The sequence below is a fragment of the Muntiacus reevesi genome, chromosome 5, assembly GCF_963930625.1.
Source record: "Muntiacus reevesi chromosome 5, mMunRee1.1, whole genome shotgun sequence".
Classification (NCBI taxonomy): Eukaryota; Metazoa; Chordata; class Mammalia; order Artiodactyla; family Cervidae; genus Muntiacus; species Muntiacus reevesi.
Genome location: NC_089253.1, coordinates 93,232,654 through 93,251,042, shown reverse-complemented (window position 1 = coordinate 93,251,042; position 18,389 = coordinate 93,232,654). Strand labels below are relative to the sequence as shown.

Here is an 18,389-nt window from a genome sequence, read left to right as displayed (position 1 = left end):
CCCAGAGCACTGCCAGAGAGGAGGAAAGAGAGGCAGGAGGGAGGGGCTGGGGAGAGAACCCTGGAGGACCAGGGACACATGAAGGAAAGAGAGGAACAGCCAGACAGAGAGAAGCAAAGACCCAGGGAAGACAGACTTGGAGAACAGACAAAGGGACAGACAGGAGGACAAAGTGAGAAGACAAACAGAGAGAGGGAAATAAGGACAGAGCCAAAGGCAGAAAGTCTCAAAAGTTCTACCTGCAAAACCCCCAGAAGGTCAGACACTATATAGTATGTTCAGTACTTGGCTCAGAGAAGGCATGCAAGAAATCTGTGCTGGGTGGGTGAGTAGATGGATGGATAGACAGATGATGGATGGATGGACAGATAGATGAATAGATGAATGGACCAATGGATGGGTGGATGGACTGGACAGATAAATAAATGGATGGGTGGACAGATGGATGGATGGATGGATTCCGTTCAGTTCAGTCACTCAGTCATGTCCGACTCTTTGTGACCCCATGAACTGCAGCACGCCAGGAGGATGGATGGATGGATAAATGGATAAATGGATGGATGGATGGATGGATGGAGACTGGGTTGGATGGATGGATGGATGATGACTGAGCCAGTGGGCAGTGGGTGTACATGGTTAGTTGGTTAGTTTTGTGGTTGAATGGGTAGATGTTCAGATGGTACATACATGGGTCGATGAACAAGTGGGTGGGTGACTGAATGAACTGATGAAATAACAGATCAATTGGGAGTGAGGGGAGTCTCTCACAGGCCAAGCCACTGATCAAAGAGTGCTGATACTGTGCCTTCCTCCTCTCAGCAAAACGTATTAAATTTGATCAGGCTCTCACCATTTCCCCAATGGCGGGGGAACAGGTTAAGAAGACACAGACCTTTGGGAAGCATGGTGCTCTCTCCCTCCTGCTCTCTGTGCCCACAGAAGCCTAGGTGGGGCCCAGTTCTGTGGGCTAGGGGTGCATGGGCCAGGCAAGTGCCAGAGTGGTCCTCCTACCTGGCCAGGAGAGAAGCTGGGCTCACCAGCTCTAGGAAACCCACCCCCTCTGACTGTGTGGGATGGAAAGGCTGGGCCTACCAGGCAGGGACCTCTGAGGAAAAGGCCTGGAGTGCCAAGCCCACTTCTCCCTTCCTCCCCACCTCCCTCCAGCACCTGAAGCCCAGGCTCCCTGCCCCCAGCTTACCAGATGAGGGTGCATGTCTCGGAAGCATTTCCTTGGGGAAAGCAGACCAACTGCCCCCCTTGGATGGTGCTAATTATAAGCCACACTTTATGGGCACCTATTATGTGCTGGGCACTGTGACCTAAATGTTCCACATGCACCATCTCACCAGCTCTCATAATAACCCCTCTATGAGGTAGCTGGTGCCACAGTCCCATTCCACAAGTGGGGACACTGAGGCAGAGGGACCAGGTGTTCTGCCCAAGGTCAGGCCATGAACAAGCAGCAGAGGTGGAGCCACTGACTCTCTCAAGCCCTCTCGTGGACTAGCCCACTGAATCCTCAAGAGACTCTGGCAGCCAGGGTCCTTGCGCCCAAGAAGCAGGCACCCTGCCCTCCTCCTCCAAGTCCCCCTCCTCCCTCCTCCTCACCCACTAGCCTCAATGCCAGAGAGCTGGCCTGGGCAAATCTGGGTGGCAAGAACACTGCTGAGGAGGGTGGGAGACAGGCAGACTGAGGAAAGTAGATGTGACAAGTACTGAGCCCACCACAGCAGATTGAAAACTTGGTGTGACAGCTCCCAGTACACCGGCTCCCCCACCGGCAAACTGCCACATGCCGGACCTGCCGGCCCCCCATCCCTGTGGGCCACGGTCACCAGCTCAGGTTGAGGGTTGCAGAGAAGCCGAAGGGGAGGACAGGGGCCCGGGCAGACAGCACTTCCGGAGAGACACGAGGCCTAGGCTGAGGCTGTCATCATGTCCAGAGGTCAAGGTAACCCAGGGACACCCCAACCCTCAGACCCCAAGAATGAGCCTCTCTCACCAGCACCCACAGTGCCAGGCACAGTGGGTGGTCACAGGGTCAACCTCAAGGGGGGGAAGCCCACTGATGCAAGTCAGCTGATGATAATATTCCAGGGAAATACTGTCAAGAAAAGGAAGCATTAAAACGGGCCTGGGAATGAGAGGGGTGGGCCTATGCTCAGCCAGGAGCTGGAGACCTGAGTAGCAGGAAGGAGGCAGTCATGAGCCGGGAAATATTGGGTCTGGCAGAGGTCACAGTCAATGTTCAGGACAGGATGGAACCTGGGGGGTTCCAGAAGAATCTAGAAGGCTAATACATGAGCAAGGAGGTGGGAAGTGGCACTGGGGGTGGAGTAGAACAGGGGTTTTGCAGTCAGTTCACACCAGTGGGCTGGGGTCTGCTTTGTATTTACAGAGGTGACCCTGGCTGCCGAGCAGAGTGTGGTCGGTGAGGACTGGTTAGGAGGCTTTGCAGTGGACCAGGTAGAGGGGACAGTGGCTGGGACCAGGGACACAGAGAGGGGCTAGGAGCTCAGGAAGGCTCAGGACATGCTCTAAAGGTGTCTCCCTGGGGTCAAGCACCTGGTCTTGTGGAAGGACAAGTTGTAGTCTCTGCTTGGCAGGGCTTTGAGGGGCTTCTTAGAGACCCTGGGGCCAACCCTACCCCCACACCTGCCTGGAGCAATGGATGCAAGCAGGAGGGAGACAAGGTGGTGGGCAGGCGACTCTGGCCAAGACCCAAGCCCTCTGGCCCTAAAGGAGTGAGCTGGGTGCCCATCGGCCTGGGGGCACTTCCCTGGCCGCCTCCTCTCCCCACTCTCGGAGCCTTGACACAACCAGAGAGATTCAGAGAGTATGGCACAGGAGGACAGAGGACCCCATCAGGGGGTTGGTAAAGTCCTGGAAATAAACCCGTTCATGCACTCTCAGCTGTCCACTGCCCCCATCAACCAGTGCCACAAAGGGCCACGCCCCGAGTGCCATGCACCAAGGAAGCCAGTAACCAGCTTTCCCTAAGCCAGCTTCCGTGGTAGAAAACAGCCCTGGGTTTCAGTGCCTGTGTTGGGCCTCTGTGTTCCCTTCCGGGAAATGGGCCTAATTCCCTGGCCCCCAGGATGTAAGAGTCAACCATTGTCCAAGCAACTCTGCCCATGTGGGGCCACCTCACCCCCAATCCCCTCACCCCAGCAGGCCCTTTGCAAACTTGGCCAAACTACCTAAAGAGCAGGGTGAGGCCCCAGTCACCATGTTAAAAGAAGCAAACAAGTGGGGAGGGGTGAGGAGGCGCCCCCAGTGGGCGTGGCCACCTGGTGGGAATCCCCTCTAGGAAGAGACAGAACTGACACCTGGGTCCTCCCCTTCTCACCTCCTGCATGCAGGAGCTGGGGTGCCAATGTGCGTAATACTCTTGCCCCTGGAAAAGGGGCTCCGGGGGCCAAACAGCACACTCAAGGGCGAGGAAGGGCTCCCGCAGTTTCCGCAAGTCCCCTGGGAGGCCAGAAGGGGCCGTGACTTGGTGTGGGGACGCTGAGATGTGACAGAGTCCTCCGGAAGGGAACGAAGACGGCCGGTCCACAGTGTGAGGCCCTGCCCAGCTGTGCGGGAGGGGAACGTCCCAGACACACGGTGAGCAGTTAAGTAAGGAATGATCCTGCAAGGTTGCCCCTGAGGCACAAGCCCTGTTTTCTGCTGAATTCAGGAGAGGGATGGAAAGGCAGGGGCGGTGGCCCTGGGAGTCAGGCCCGGAGCCAAAGCAGGGTGGGCTGGGAACGCCACTAGGCGGGCGACCGCGGGCTGGAGACGCCGGCCGGCGCTAGGGCGCGCCAGGACGACGCCGGCGGCCCGGGCAAAGTGCTGGGGAGCGGCGGTCGCGGCACTCGGCGGCCGGGAACCGGGAGCGGAGTCCGAGCCCGCGCGCCTCAGCCTGGAGCCTTCGTGGGCCCGGAGGGAAGTCGCCCCTGCCCGGGCGCTCGCCCAGTCCCCTAGTCCGTCCCGTCCTCCGCCCGCTCCGGGCCCCACCCAGCCCACCCTGGAGCCGAGATAGGCCGGGTCCCGGTATCTGGTCCCGCCAGCCCCGCCGGTCCCCGCGAGGGCAAGGGTGCGCCGTGCAGGGCGAGAGCGCGGGGTGCGCGGCTCCAGCAGTCGAGCGCGATTCCCGCCCCCTTCAAGGGCACGCGGGCTGACCCCCGCGGCGCCGCGCCCCCTCCCCTCTTCGGGCGCCCGGCGCAGGCCCCCGGCGGTCCTCCGCCCGCACCGTGGCCAGGGTGGCCCCGATAGCACCCGCCCTTGGCGGCCCGCGCGCCGCGCCCCGGCGCTAGCCAGCCCCGCGCCCTTGGCCGCGCGGCGCCAGCAGGGCGGGAGCGCAGCCCGCAGCCCGGCGCCCCCTCCCGCGCGCTGCCTGCGCCGCCCGCGAGGTCCGGCCCCCGGGCCCAGCAGGTCCCCGCGCCCCCCGCCGCCCCGGCCCCGAGCGCAGCCGGCGCCCCGCTCACCTGACATCTCGTCCTCGTTCTCCATCTCGTCCGTGAACAGCCGCGGCAGCTCCTCCTCGGTGCCCAGCGGGCCCCGCATGCCCGGCACGGGGGGGAGGGGAGGTGGGCGCCCCCCCTCCCGCCGGGCGCGGTGCCAGCCTTAACCCGTGCGCTGCCGGACGGGCGCGCGAGGCGGGCGAGGCGGCCTCGGCGAGAAGATGGCGGCCGCCTGCCCCCCCACCCCCCCAAACCTCCACCCCCCCGTCTCGACCCCCTTCTTCTCGGCCGCCTTCGCCCAGCTCCCCGCAAAGCCCGGGCTGCTCCTCCCACCGCGCCCCGAAGCCCGAGTCCCGCAGCCGGCCGAGGTGGTGGCAGCAGAGCCGGCGGCACGGCGGCACGGCGGGGGGGCGGCACACATGCCCGGATTGTGACGTCCAGTCTGGTTGCTGTGGCAACCCCATCCCATCGTTCCGGCAGCGCGACTAGTTAACAGCAGAGAACAAGTTGGGGGGACTAGTCCGGAGCCTCCGGGTGCAGGGTGGGGAACCCGGCACTCCGGCAGGGGGAGCCGTCGAGGCGCCCGCGCGCCCGGGGACCCGACGGCCAAGCGGGCAGCTGGGACACGGGCGGGCCGGACCCAGTGGAGGCAGGGAAGGGCCGGCCCGCGCGTACCCGCGGCAGGGCCCGCTGCCCCCGCCGTCCCCTCCGCCCCCGCCCGGGAAGGGTCCCCAAGGGCGCAGGGGCCGGGTCCCCGGAGCAGCGGGCAGCGAGCTTCCTCTCTAGTCACACGCGCCCCGCCCCTGGTCGCCTCGCACCGAGCCAAATACGCTTCTATAACCCCCTTTCCAAAGAACATTCGAAGAAAAAAGCGTTCCGCACTTGGGGAAGGGCCGATCTGGAGACAGCGGGTCTGATTCCTCCAGAAAAATCTGCAGGCTGGCTCCTCCCTCACTCCATCGCACCCGGCTGCCACCGCCCACGTACCCCCCTCCCAAAACGCCCCTCCTGGCCGGTCGGCTTTAAATACATTCAGCCCCCTGGGGGTGAGGGGGAACCGCGTTCTCAGTGCCCAAAACTCCCGCTCTGAAGCGACACCTGTCGCGGAGTGGGAAGGAACCGCGCCCCCAGTCCTCGGGTGTTAAAGGTGAAGATGGAGGCCAGAGCCCTAGGGAGCAAGACTGGAATTTTAAATAAGCGCTGCCAGTCTCGGCTGCAGCGAGTCTTAAAGCTACTCTAAGAACGCAAAAGTTTCAGCGAAGGACAGGCTGGCCGGTTTTCTAATCCTGGAAGAGCCCGGAACCCTCACCTCACTGCCTGGGGCCAGACATCTCTGGAGGAACCCGCTGGAGACCCAGTGGCGCCAGCGACCCGCAGGAACCACCTGACTCGGGAAGCCCAAAGCAGCTGTGAGACGGCTGGCATCCACCTCTCTGGTCTTGGCTGAACACCTGCTTCCTCCAGGTGGACAGACACCAGTACCCATGCTCACTGGCATCAGCAGGCAGGCTCACCCTTCCTGGGGCCTTTGAGGAGCCAGGAGAGTTGTGGGCGCTTAGCAAAGGCTCCCAGCACAAGACCTCTTAAGGAGGTGGCCTGAAGAGGACAGGTGGCACAGGGAAGGCTGGAAAGATGAGTCCCACATTCCTCCTCTCCCTTCCCATCTAATGAATTGCCAGTAAGCCGCAAACCAAAGATCCTCTTCATTCACTCCTGGGCAAGGACAGGTCTATCCAGCCTCCTGGACAAAGTGCAGGGAGCTGGGAATACCATCTCTTGAATTGCTTTTAAACCACACTAGGAGAGACGTTGAATCCACCCTGGGCAGGCACCCTGCCAGTGTCAAGGGACAGGCAGGGAGGAGGCGGGATAAGAAAGCAAGGGCCCCTCCCGGTCTCCTGAAGCTGTATATCACCTCCTGGGCACCTCGCTGAGGGAGCCTCAATCACAGATGCCTCAGCAGGCCTGCATTTTCCCCAGCAAGGCTGCCTTCCTCTTCCCAGACCTTCTGTCTTCCTGAAAGTTAACCATCCAGGAGACCTAAAAACTGCCCACCCTTTTGTCACCAGCCTTGCCCCCAGCCCCTCCCAGATGGAGGAATCAGGTCAGGACACTTCCACAGGTCCCCTGTCCCACTCTAGAGAAGTTGGGACCTACAGTATTTCCCGTCACCAGAAAGCCCCTCAGCACACAGGAACCACTAACTGTGGCTCCTGTTCCCAAGGTGAGGTTGAGAAAGTCAGATATCTTTCAACCAAGAAGAGTTCCAGCTGCTTAATTTCACAAATCAGTCGCGATGTTAGTCATCATCCTCCATCATAACTAGAGCAGTCCTTTCTGAGAAAAACCCGCACAGCAAAGAAGATCCAGCAAAACCAAAATATATATATATTGACTCTGTCCAAGGTTACCAAGCAAAGGCCATGGTACTGCCAAATCTGTGGTTGTCTGGTCAGGGACCCACCTCCTAGGGGTGTGCCCCCTCACAGGAAAGGGTCAGCACAGGACCCTACATACAGCCTTGAGAAGTTCGGGAGCAAGTCAGAAGACGGGCCAGGCAGCAAAAGGGAGACAAAAGCAGACTGCCAAAGCCAGTTTCCAGGCTCACCTGAGCCTATCAGTGGCTGGAGGACCATTATCAACTTATGGAGATGCTGCCCACCTTCCAAGAAACCAAGTGAGCCCTAACAATGCTGAGGTCTACATGCCCCGTTAATTTTGACCAATTGTCTTAGTATATGACATGATCAAACCGTCGCACTTTCTCCATGTCTGTGACGTTTCTGAACACCTCAGTGCTAGGCACCACTGATTGGCCAGAACTCATCTATTTCAACACAAGGCTCCTCCTGAAATGCTGCAAGGATGACAAGACAGAAAAGCACACCTCCACCACTGAAGGAGTCATGGGGTGTGTGGGGTGGTCACAGGGCCTTTGAAAGGAAAACAAAGTTAAACCTTTAGTTAAAGAGCTGGTATTGATCAAGCCAAGGGTGAGGTGGAGTTGGAGTCAGCTGAGAACAAGACTGTACCAACTTCCTACTTCACTACCTGCATGAACTTAAATCTCAGCTTCAAACTCTCCATGACTAATCTTTTCCTGTGCCTTGATCAAGCAGGTGAGTCACGAGGCAAGACAGATCAAAAGGAAATTGGTCTAAAATGTAGCCCAGGCCCAGCTGGTATAATGGGTGCCAGGTAATTCAAGTTCACATCACATCCATCAGAAAGTCATGTGTTTGCCAAGTTATTTCTCTGGCTCTGGGTCTGAAGAAATTCTACAGAGTTTGGTTATAGTACTCTCCAGAACCTGAGGCACAGCAACATAACTAAGGTGAAGAAAGAGGGAATAAAATACACATGTTCTTAACAAACTTAATGAAGTTCAAGGTCATTGCTAGTACAGCAGAACAACCAATTTTTTTGTTGTTAAACAGATTAACATGAAGTCCTTTAAAAAAAAAAAATCCTTGCACAATAATAGTAGCTGGGTGTTAGTCACTTTAGTATGTGATCAGAAGTCAAAACACAAAAGTTAAAAAAGGCACAAAAACCAAGAAGTTTCCATTTTATTACAAATTTCAGCCCAGGGATAATTTTTTACAATCAAACTAAGGTTTCTATAATGGAACATCAGTGCAACAAACAAGTACAATTTGCAAACCCAAATCACAACCTTGCTAACAAAATTAATAATCATAGTAAGGGACAGTACCAAAGAGCTTCAGTTAAATTTGAAAGAAACCCTGCCTTCTCTAGAACAGAAACATGCAAATAATTTTGCTTCAAGAAATTTGCATAGAGAATGGTACTTTACCACAAATGAACTTGCAAACCCTCAATATTAAATTCAACTCAAAAAGCACCAAATGTTAACATTTCTAACTATGCAACTATCAAGAATGTAAGAATTGCAGGTGGGTGGAAATGAACCGTAGGCAAGCTCTGGAAAACCATGAATTTGTTATATCATCTTAAGACAATGCACTTTCCTGCAGGATGGTTTAGACTTGAGGGCACCTTAAGGTATTAGATCCTCTTCTCCCTCTTGATTCTATCAGCAAGTCACATCTTTACAATCTTAATGACCTCGGATCTTTAGCCTCTACACACAGGGCAACAGAACCCATTGTGGGAATAGTATGGTGGGAACACTGCCTTCAGTTTGGTTTGTAGAATGACATTAAGTCCAGCTGTGGCCTAAACGGAGTGAAGTGACTATTCCCTGGGCATCTGGACACTTCTCTTCAGCCTGAGTTGTCTCCCAGCCCCTTTCCTTCACACCCAACCCCAAGAAGACTCCAGAGCTCTGGGCATCGAAGAATTTCGATCCCAACCCATGTCTCGATCCCACAGATCCTCACCCCCTTCTGGAAACTCCACTACTCCTCATCTCCAGCTCCCCCTGCTGGGGTCAGAATGACAGTTTGCTGCAAAGACTTGCAGAAACAATTATTTTACAAATTCCTATAGTGTAGACCTTTCCTTAATCCAACACCTGGGACTTTTACAAGAGCCACTCCCCAGACCCTTTCCTGAGGGGGAGCAGAATACAAGGCAACACTGAAGGACCACATTTTATTTCTATGGGAAGAAAAAGGATTAGCATACATAGTATCCATGTGTATCAAGAGTAATTTGTGATCACAAAATGAAGACAGAATCACAAAACTGCCCCAGAACCCTCCATTTTTTCAACACTGCCACTTTCCCAAAAGAGAACCTCAGAAGCAAGTCCCTGGTTCTGCCTGCAGTGAATCGGGAGTTGCCACGTTTGTATTCCTCAGCCTTTAAGAGGTACCAAATGGAACTGACAACTCACCCCCAACCCCCAGGCCCTCCTCCACCTGCTCAGTGTCACACAAGTCAGTTCCCTCGAAGGAGCCTAGCTCTGTTTTGCTATTTCTACCACAAGAATTGAAATCTTTAAGCAGAAAAAAAGTTCAATAACAAGTGAGAGACAGCCCAAGTGAAGCCCTTTTACTATGATTTCCAATTTTGTTCAGTCCACACTGCAGAGATACAAGGAAAACCACCATTTTGGTTGATAAATTTTATTTAAGAACTTATACAAATATTCCCGTTTGAGTTTTAATCCTCATCTTCCTCCTCTTCTTCATCTTGATTAATCTGGAAGTAACGCAATTCGTAACTTTCTTTGCTGTTAGCGACTACGCGTAACCAATCTCGTAGATTATTCTTCTTCAAATATTTTTTGGTAAGATATTTCAAATACCTGCAGAGAAAGAACACTTGAGAACTCCACTAGACACAAGACATTCTTATATTCTGAAACACTGTAACTTTTATGAAACCTGTGCATTCAAAGTCACTACAATTCAAGGTATTTTCCCATGGTTCAAAAAATGGCAGTTGGGAAATATACCCAGTCACTGTTCTAATGAGAAAAAACATCAGCCACATTTCTTCTAACTAACCTGGCCATAAAAATGAGAACAGATTAAGATGTGACCGCTGTCCATGAAACAAGAGCCATCACCTAGAAAATGGTCTGTAGTGATCACTGGGGAAAGAGATCAAGGTGGTCACTTGGAACACAATCTTAATACCTTTTATTAAGAAATTGCTGGGTTCCTAACAAGCTCCAAGTACTTCACCTCATTGACTAAAACCTCCTTTTGAGGTTGCTGGCTCCTGGGACCGCAGCTCAGGGCCCTGTCACATTCTCACTCCAACTTTGAGATGTCCATCTCCCAACACCCCCCAACTGCCCTAACTCAAGCTGTGCACTTAAGCACCTGGCCTCCTTGGTCCACTCGCCCAGTGGCCACCTAAGCCTATGTGAGCTAAGCCTCACCCCCAAACACTGCTGTCAGGAAACCGTTCACCTAAAGGCAACAATGGCTCTTTCGCTCAACACAAAGCCCACAATCCTGCTCTCTAATCCATCTGCTTATGAGGTTTATCTATTCTGGCATCTTCCCAGAACCATAAAGAGGGAATGGAATGTTCAGCAAACCCACCACTGGGCAAGTTAGTCTTTCCAGACATCAGTGTCATCCTCTATAAAACAGGACTCAAGATACTCACCATCTCTTCAGACTGGTACAAGGACTAAATGAGATGCACTGGCAAACTCTGGCACTTTAGATGGGACCAAGTGTTAACAAACCGGGAAACCCGAGACCTCCAGGAAACTGTTCCACTGTGTTACTTACGCCAACCAAGCAATCTTCACAAAGATGTGAAGATCTCAGTTCAATTCTACCCACTTTTCCCTACATAAAAATAAAACAATTTGGTCGTTTCACCTACAAAGTATTCTCTTTTATTTCCATTTACTATTTCTACTATATTATATCCAGGTAAAGTGGGTTAATTCAAAAGTTAAGGTGGCTGGATTGTTTTCATAATAGATACGGGGGGAAGTTAGGTTAAAACACAGAAGTTCAGAGATAAGCGAGAAATGTTCCACTGGTCCCTGATGGTCCAGTGGATAAGACTCCAAGCTTCCACTGCAGGGGGCATGCGTTTGATCCCTGGTCAAGGACTAGATCCCGCTTGGTGTGGCCAAAAGAACGTTCTAGATTAGGAGCCCCTTGAATGTTTCAAGAAAACATAGTTCTAACAGATCAGGTTCTTTTCCTTCCCTACTTGTCAAACAAGAGAAAATCTGTGAAAACTGAAGTGACATGGATTAGGAGACATTCTCACACTAGGTTAGGAGATTTGGAAACAGACCACAGGATGGCAGGCTCTTCCCTGCGAGCTCAGCGGGGGCTGGTGGGGCAGGTGTTAAGTACACCTTGGAGGCCCTTCGGCTATCCTGTCTCTCATGCCATCTAACTGCCTTCTGCACACATAAAATAACTCAGCCAGGCAGAAGGGGAGTAATTCAGGGACTTCTCTGGCAGGCCAGTGGTTAGAACTCCATGCTTCCACTGCTGGGGGCCTGGATTCAATTCCTGATCAGGGGACTAAGATTCCACAAGTCACATAGCCAGAAAAAAAAGGAGTAGTTCTAAAGTCATCTCTCTTTTTTTTAATTTAAATTTTATTTTTTTTTTAACACCAAAAACATTTTGTATCGGGATAGTCAATTAACAATGTTGTGATAGTTTCAGGTGAATAGTGAAGAGACCCAGCCATTTGCTGATTGATTTAGTTAAAAACATAAGCAAAGGGGAATTCCCTGGTGGTGCAGTGGTTAGGACACAGCACTTTCACTGCCAAGGGTAAGGGTTCAATCTCTGGTCTGGGAACTAAGATCCTGCCAATCACTTCGTATGGACAAAAAAATAAATAAATGGGCCTACAGGAATTAAATGAGGTGGCTTCAGTCTAAACTGAGACTTCTGATCCCTCATCTAATTATGGTAGCATTTACAGGAAAAAAAGCCTAGTGTTGCTGCAGTCCACAGGGTCGAAAAAGAGTGGGATATGACTTAGCAACTGAACAAAAGGAAAAAAAAAAAAAACAGAATTAAAACTAAAAATGAAAAAAAAAAAAAAAAAAAACTAAAAATGAAAGCTCTTCAAAGTGATCTAGAGGCAAAGGAAGTAATACGCTCACTTTTAAGAATACAGTCTAAGCAAGTCTGAGCATCATTTACTGCTGGAAATCCTTTAGCCCAGAGGTCCCCAAACCCCAAGCTGCGAGACTCGTCTGGTCCGAAGCCTGATAGGAAGTGGGCCACAGAGCAGGATGTGAGCAGTGGGCCAGACAGCGAAGTTCCCCATGGCTTGTATTATTGCCAGAACCATTCCCCCCTGCCATGGAAAAACTGTCTTCCAGAAAACTGGTCCCTGGTGCCAAAAAGGTTGGGGACCACTGCTTTAGGCTGTGGAAAACAAAACTGCAGAGAACTACCAAGAGGTGAATACTTTTAACTGCCACAGTAACATTCGTTCATTCACCACCCCTCACACTGGACACTGCTCCAGAAGTTAACAGAGGCAACCACAAAGCAAATGACTCTGCAGGGAGCAACCTTCCTGGCCAGGGTGGGTGGGAACCTTAGCTGAGGAAACAGACAAGTAACGCCTCTCCTTCCCATACCTTTTGGAAAAGGGCACCTCGGAAGTTACAGTAATCTTGCTCTTGCTTCTTTCGATGGTTACAACACCGCCACCCAGGTTGCCAGCTTTTCCATTCACCTTGATCCTCTCCTGAAGAAACTGCTCCTGTAGAAATCGTCAAATGGACCGGTTAGTGAGGAGACTAGTTCATCCATGTTACCAGCAAAACACTTTTTAATTTTCTTTAATTTCTCTTCTTCTGGTAAAGAATCCACCTGCAGGGCAGACCTGGGTTCAATCCCGGGGTTGGGAAGATCCTCTGGAGAAGGGAAAGGCTACCCACTCCAGTATTCTGACCTAGAGAATTCCATGGACTGTATAGTCCATGGGGTCACAAAGAGTCGGACACGACTAAACCATTTTCACATACTACTTATTTTTAATTTTTTGGCCGCGCCATGTGGCATGTGGGATCTTAGCTCTCTGACCAGGGATCGAACCCACAACCCCTGCATTAGAAGCATAGAGCCTTAACCACTGGACCATCAGGAAAAGTCCCAAAATATTTTTTATACTCCTATCTCTAAGCATATAGCTGGTCATATGTTCAGTCTCTGACTCTTGGGTCAAGGGTAAAGAGTAGACAGGAAACCTAGGCCCAAGCTTACACCTGTAGATATAGGCAAAAAAAAATGGCAAGCAGCCTCTGAACCTAAGACATGTAAAGCACTGTCCTCAGTGTGATCAGAGAAAATAAATCTTCAACCACGCAGAAGAACAAAAACATACGGCAACCAGAGCTGAGGGGCCACGTGCACAGCACTGAACAGCAGGAGGGACACTGGCCCAGAAGCCCAGAGATGGGACTCGGAAAACCCCAGAGGAAGCCTGGGCTGGCCACTCACCTCCTGGACCAAAAAGGAGGACTTTTATGGTTTTCTTGATATTGCAAAGATAGGAAGGCCCTTCAGCTCCCATCCCTACAGTCCTCTATTTAAAAACTCCAATCTGGGGACTTTCCTGCTGGTACTAGGACTCTGAGCTTCCATTGTAGGGAACATGGATTCAATCCCTGGTCAGGGAACTAAGATCCCAAATGCTGCACAACACAGCCCCCCCACCCCAAAAAGACACCAACATACAATACATTAACTGTCGACAGGAAGTGTGATGAGGTCAGAAATCTCGACTTTTGTGTCTTAGACTCATAAACAACTGTTTTCTAACCTAAGGAGGCACCTAAAACAAAGACAGTCACATACACATATTGAGAGACAGTGGAGGGAATAATGGCAGAACAGGGCCATCAGACATAAAGTGGAAGAAGCTACAAGTTAGGAGGGACAAGAGGCCACAGAGAAAAGCAACAAGACAGAAGGAACACGGAGCCACGGAGGGACCTGGAGGCCAGGCCAGGGCCACGCACGGCAGGCATCTTACAAGAGGGCAATCAACTACAGGCTACCCAGACACCACACTTTGTAAGTCGTGGCCATAGGCCAAGCTGCTAATATTTTAATTTAAAAATTATTCTTGTTGTAATGATATTAATCTTGGCAATAGTTGACCTCTGGAGACTTAAGAGAAAATGTCGACTTAGGGCTCCACACAACAGTATGTCTGAACTCCCCCAAGCTTTGCTCGGCTATGGAGAAGAAAGCGTAAAATGCCAAAACCAAGTTGCAGATTCCAAAATGTGGCAATTAGGTTCATTTTTCTAGATTTAGGTGAAATAGAGGAGTATTGGGGAATGGGGCCAACATGAGGGCAAAAAAATCAGTACAGAGCAAGGTCTGAAAAAAACCAAGCTACAATTACAAATCAGCAAGCAGGATATTTTTGCATGAATACTGAAGCTCTGACACTTAATACAACAGAAAGCTCAAGGAGATGCTGTCCTCTGTCTAAGGCCCCAGAACCAAGCATCAGGTCCAGGGCACAGGCAGCCCCTGGGCCCAAAACGTCAGCGTCAGGGTCAAGCTTACACCCAAACACACCTAAGTGCAGAGGAGATGCTGGATCCAAGGAAGTTCACCAGATAAATTTTAGGTAAGATCTTTTTGGAAACTGAAGAAGAAAAGGTGGCCCTCTGGCAGTGACTTGTTCCAGTGCATCTCCTTTACTCTTCACTGTCACACCCCTGAGAAAGCAAGGCTTAGAACCAGAAACAGACAAGAGATCCAGAGTCGAACCCAACAGCAAGAACTGCAGAGCAGCCTGAGCCTGAAAACAAACAGGCTCCAGTATGTCTTCTCAGCAATATCCGAAAGGGTTTGCTACTGTCCAGAGTGGCATCAGGGGGTAACTTACAAAATTGGCAGCATCCATGATTCCATCTTCTACAGGGTGGGTACAGTCCAGAGTGAATTTTAGGACTTGCTTCTTTTTTTTGCCTCCCTTCGCCACAAGCTTTTTCTAAGAATAGGATAAAAATGACAAGAGAGATAAAGGCATAACCAGTCAAAAACAAAAAAAAAAAATTAACAGAAGTGGAAAGACCAGAGTTGTAGAAGTAAACACAAATGCAAAAACCACGGGATTCTGTTCCCCTGCAAGGGCGCTAAGGATGGAGGATGGATAATACTCAGGATGCTGCTCTGGGGTCATGCCCTCTAGAAAAGGAAACTCATTACAGCACCCTTTTCCCATTTAACTTTTCAGCATCCCTAGTTTCCAGGCAAATAATGGAAGGTCTGTTAGTTTAAGAACTACAATAAAAGAAATGCTTCCTTTTATTCACTCTAAAATTTTCAAAATAAAGAAACACTCACTTGTTTTCTTCCAGGATTAGGGCACAGGCATGAAAATGCCTTGCATACCTAAAACAATTTTAATCTGAATTGAATACATGTCCTAACTTTTCCGACTCAGGGGCCAATCCAGTTTATCTGTTTTTTACCTTCGTCCTGTCTCATCTACTTTTTCAGGACAGTGACCAGAACCACACATCCTAGCAGCCCATCTAACGCCAAATGAAACAAGGGTCTAGCTAAAGGTTCTAATTACAACAAGACTGTTGACAATTTCTGGACTTCTAACCGATTTAATCTCTGAATGAGCACTTTCAAACCACCAGTTTAGCTACAAGGTTCCAGCTCCTTCATTCTCACAAAGATCCTTATATAAATATTCTCCCTCTACAAACTCCAACTCCAATTTTTAAAAAAAAGCACTTGGACAACTTACCTGTAGTTGCACTTTAAAAAGCCATTCAGAATCTAAAAAGACCTTTCCAAGAACACATTTCACATCCTTTCCTGTCTCAAAGAACTTCACCTAAAACTTGTATTAACTGGATGAATTTTTCAAACACTTAGGCTTCGACAAAAGTCACTCGTTCTTTTCCTTCCTAACATGTCTTCTTAGTAACAGTCAAAGGGGCTGTTTTAAGCCCCGGAAACACACAATCAGCAAGCAGAAGACCTGCCGGCAGGATACGGGCTTCATACCCCCCACACCACGGTTTTAAATCAAAAACATACAAACGCCCAAAAGCATTAAAGGCCCACCCAGGCAGAAAGCTGGAGAAGCGCCCAAACTGTTAATAAAGGTGTCCCAACAAAGAAGGGTAGGGAAACTTTCTCCAAGTAATCTGGAAGGAGACCATCTACAGCCAGTGACATGAGGGCGCCACACGGCCCAGGCTCAGCCTGGCCGACACAGAATCCAACTGGGCTCTCTCCGGACACCGGAAAGGGTCTGCAGAGCTGCGCCCTTTAAGATCTAACTTCCTCCGGAGACGCGAGAGGGTCCTCTAGCCCAGGCCTCCTCGTGAAAACTGGCCAGTGAAGCGTCCTTTCGTGGACCCTGCCAATGATCCCCTGAGTCCCGCAATAGGTTTTCCGGTTGCGCACGGTCCCCGAGAATGGCAGGTCCCCTCCTTCCCCTCCCGCCGCCCAGGTAACCGGGCCCAGGCCTCGGCTGCCTTACGCCGGCTCCAAGGATCGCTGACCAGCCCAGGCTGCAATCTCAGTCCCCCAGCTCCCTGCTGACCACAGGCAGGAGCCCAAGCCCGAGCGGCGGCTTCCGAAAGCCCCAGATCTCCCCCTCGCGCCTCGGGCCGCGGCCTCCTCCGCCCACAACGTGCGGGGATCGGCGGCCACCCTGGCTCACTCCGGTCGGCCTGCTAGCCAGGCCCCGGTAGGACGATGCTGAGCGCCGTCCGCCAAGAGCCACGTAGGGGCCGGGCCGGTGAGGCCCACGTGCTTCCCCCAGAACCGAGGCCTCACGCGGAGTCATACTAACCACAGGCGCCATGGCGGCAGCGGAGGCAGAAAGGGAGGTGAGCGAAATACGCAGACGCAAAGAAGCCGCAGCGCGCAGAGCACGCAGGGCTCAGGCCGTACTAATCTCTCTGCCACGCCCCCTCGGTCGCCACTGTCTTGCCCCGTTCTGTACGCTCGGGGAGCGATTGTTTTTACCTGAATGCCAAAACCCATCGTCTTACGCCCCTCCCACCTAAGATTGTAGGGGGAGGGAGGAAGCCGAGTAGCCTGTCCCACTGCAAAGGATCGGAGGGGGGAGCCTGACCAGACGAGCCCGAAGAGAAATGAAGGGATTCGCTCTACTTTTGACAGTCTTTAAAAAAATGAATAAGGAGATTCAATAAACCGTCAACAACCATGTAGTGGGATGGGAATCGAACCCACTAATTTGGGGAGATGAGGCCTAATTTGGGGTCCTAATGTCCGAGAGCACTTGGCTGCTTCCTACCCAAAATCCCAGTCAGGAAGCGGGTGCCCAGGGGCTGCCTCCCGGTGCTAGCCCTCTAGGCTGCAGTCAGGTAGAGTCTCCACCACCTCAGACTCAAGCTGCCCATCCTCGGGTCATCCTAGCTTTCCAACTCATCTCTTCTGGTGCGTACTAAGCCGCTTCAGTCGTGTCCCACTCTTTGAGACCCTATGGACTGTAGCCCGACAGACTCCTCTCTCCGTAGGATTCTCCAGGCAAGAATGCTGGAGTGGGCTGGCATGTCCTTCTCCAGGGGACCTTCCCGACCCAGGGATCGAACCTGAGTCTCTTAGGTCTCCTGCATTGGCAGGCAGGTTCTTTATCACTAGCGCCATCTCGGAAGTCCCTCAGCCCTTCTAGTTTCCCAGCTTCAAAAATTCGTCTGCCAGCGCTCCCCACACTGGCATACAGGCAGGAACCACCTGGGGATCTCGCTCCAAATTCCAATTCAGTGGGTCTCATTGGCCTGAGATTCTTCGTTTCATGAGAGCTCCCAGGAGATGCTGCTGCTGCTACTGCTGCTGGTCCACGAACCAAAGTTGAGTGGCAAGGGGTCTTCATCCCCAGGTCTCCCGTTCCACACACCGGACTACTTTCAGTCCCTCATGTCCTTGCTGTTAGGGGAAACACTGACTGGAACCGCCCACTTTAGCCAGGCACCATAGTAATTATTTGCATGATTTATGTTATGAGAGGCCGTCCTGATAAAAACACAAAATTAACAAGCCACCACCAACCGGAAGAATTTCGGGTAAGTCAAAAGGAGACACCACGTGTCCTACCAACCTCCCAGAATCCTCCTTGCTGGAATCCATCTTGGCCGAGTGATGCATGTGCCACAAGGAAGGACCCTCAATCAGAGTGATTGACATCTGAGTGTTTCAATCAGAAACAACCCAGAAACTAGTCCCATCACCATAAAACCCAAGACTTTCTCCACCATGTGGTGGAGCAGTCCTCCTGGATTGCCTTACTCTGCTGCTCTCTGCCCAGGCACCCCTTCCCAAGAAAGTCTCTTGCATTATCAGCACATGTGTCTCCTCAGAGAGACACTCATTTCTGAGTGATAGACAAGAGTCCACCCTCTGGCCCTGGAAGGAGTCCCCCTTCCTGCAACATTACCAGTTCCAGTCCAGGGTCCTGCATTATAATCACTCACTTGTACACACCCTCCAGTCCCTGTATCCACCTGCCATGTAGTCACCTACCAGAAGCCCAAGCCTAGCTTAC

The 18,389-nt window shown here is 51.8% G+C and overlaps 2 protein-coding genes across 2 annotated transcripts in view; both read right to left on the bottom strand.

Annotated features, from left to right (window-relative positions):
- Positions 1-4,551, bottom strand: part of CHD5 (chromodomain helicase DNA binding protein 5) — a 67,947-nt gene extending 63,396 nt beyond the window's left edge. Inside the window, exon 1 of the mRNA XM_065936853.1 lies at positions 4,473-4,551. Within this exon, the coding sequence (XP_065792925.1) occupies positions 4,473-4,551 (79 nt within the window). The remainder of the gene's footprint in view (positions 1-4,472) is intronic.
- Positions 4,552-7,987: 3,436 nt separating this feature from the next.
- On the bottom strand, positions 7,988-16,755 carry RPL22 (ribosomal protein L22). The gene is made up of 4 exons (XM_065935885.1): positions 16,674-16,755; positions 14,739-14,843; positions 12,469-12,593; positions 7,988-9,684 (listed from the first exon to the last, which is right to left on the bottom strand). The coding sequence occupies exons 1-4, from the start codon at positions 16,683-16,685 to the stop codon at positions 9,540-9,542; spliced, it is 387 nt and encodes a 128-aa protein (XP_065791957.1). The 5' UTR covers positions 16,686-16,755; the 3' UTR covers positions 7,988-9,539.
- Between the last annotated feature and the right edge of the window lie 1,634 nt (positions 16,756-18,389).

Coding starts and splice junctions, on each gene's coding strand:
- RPL22 (XM_065935885.1), bottom strand. Junction 12,594..14,738: donor TCATGGATGCTGCCAATTTT/GTAAGTTACCCC, acceptor CGATTTCTACAG/GAGCAGTTTCTTCAGGAGAG. Junction 9,685..12,468: donor GAGGTGCCCTTTTCCAAAAG/GTATGGGAAGGA, acceptor CTTTCTCTGCAG/GTATTTGAAATATCTTACCA.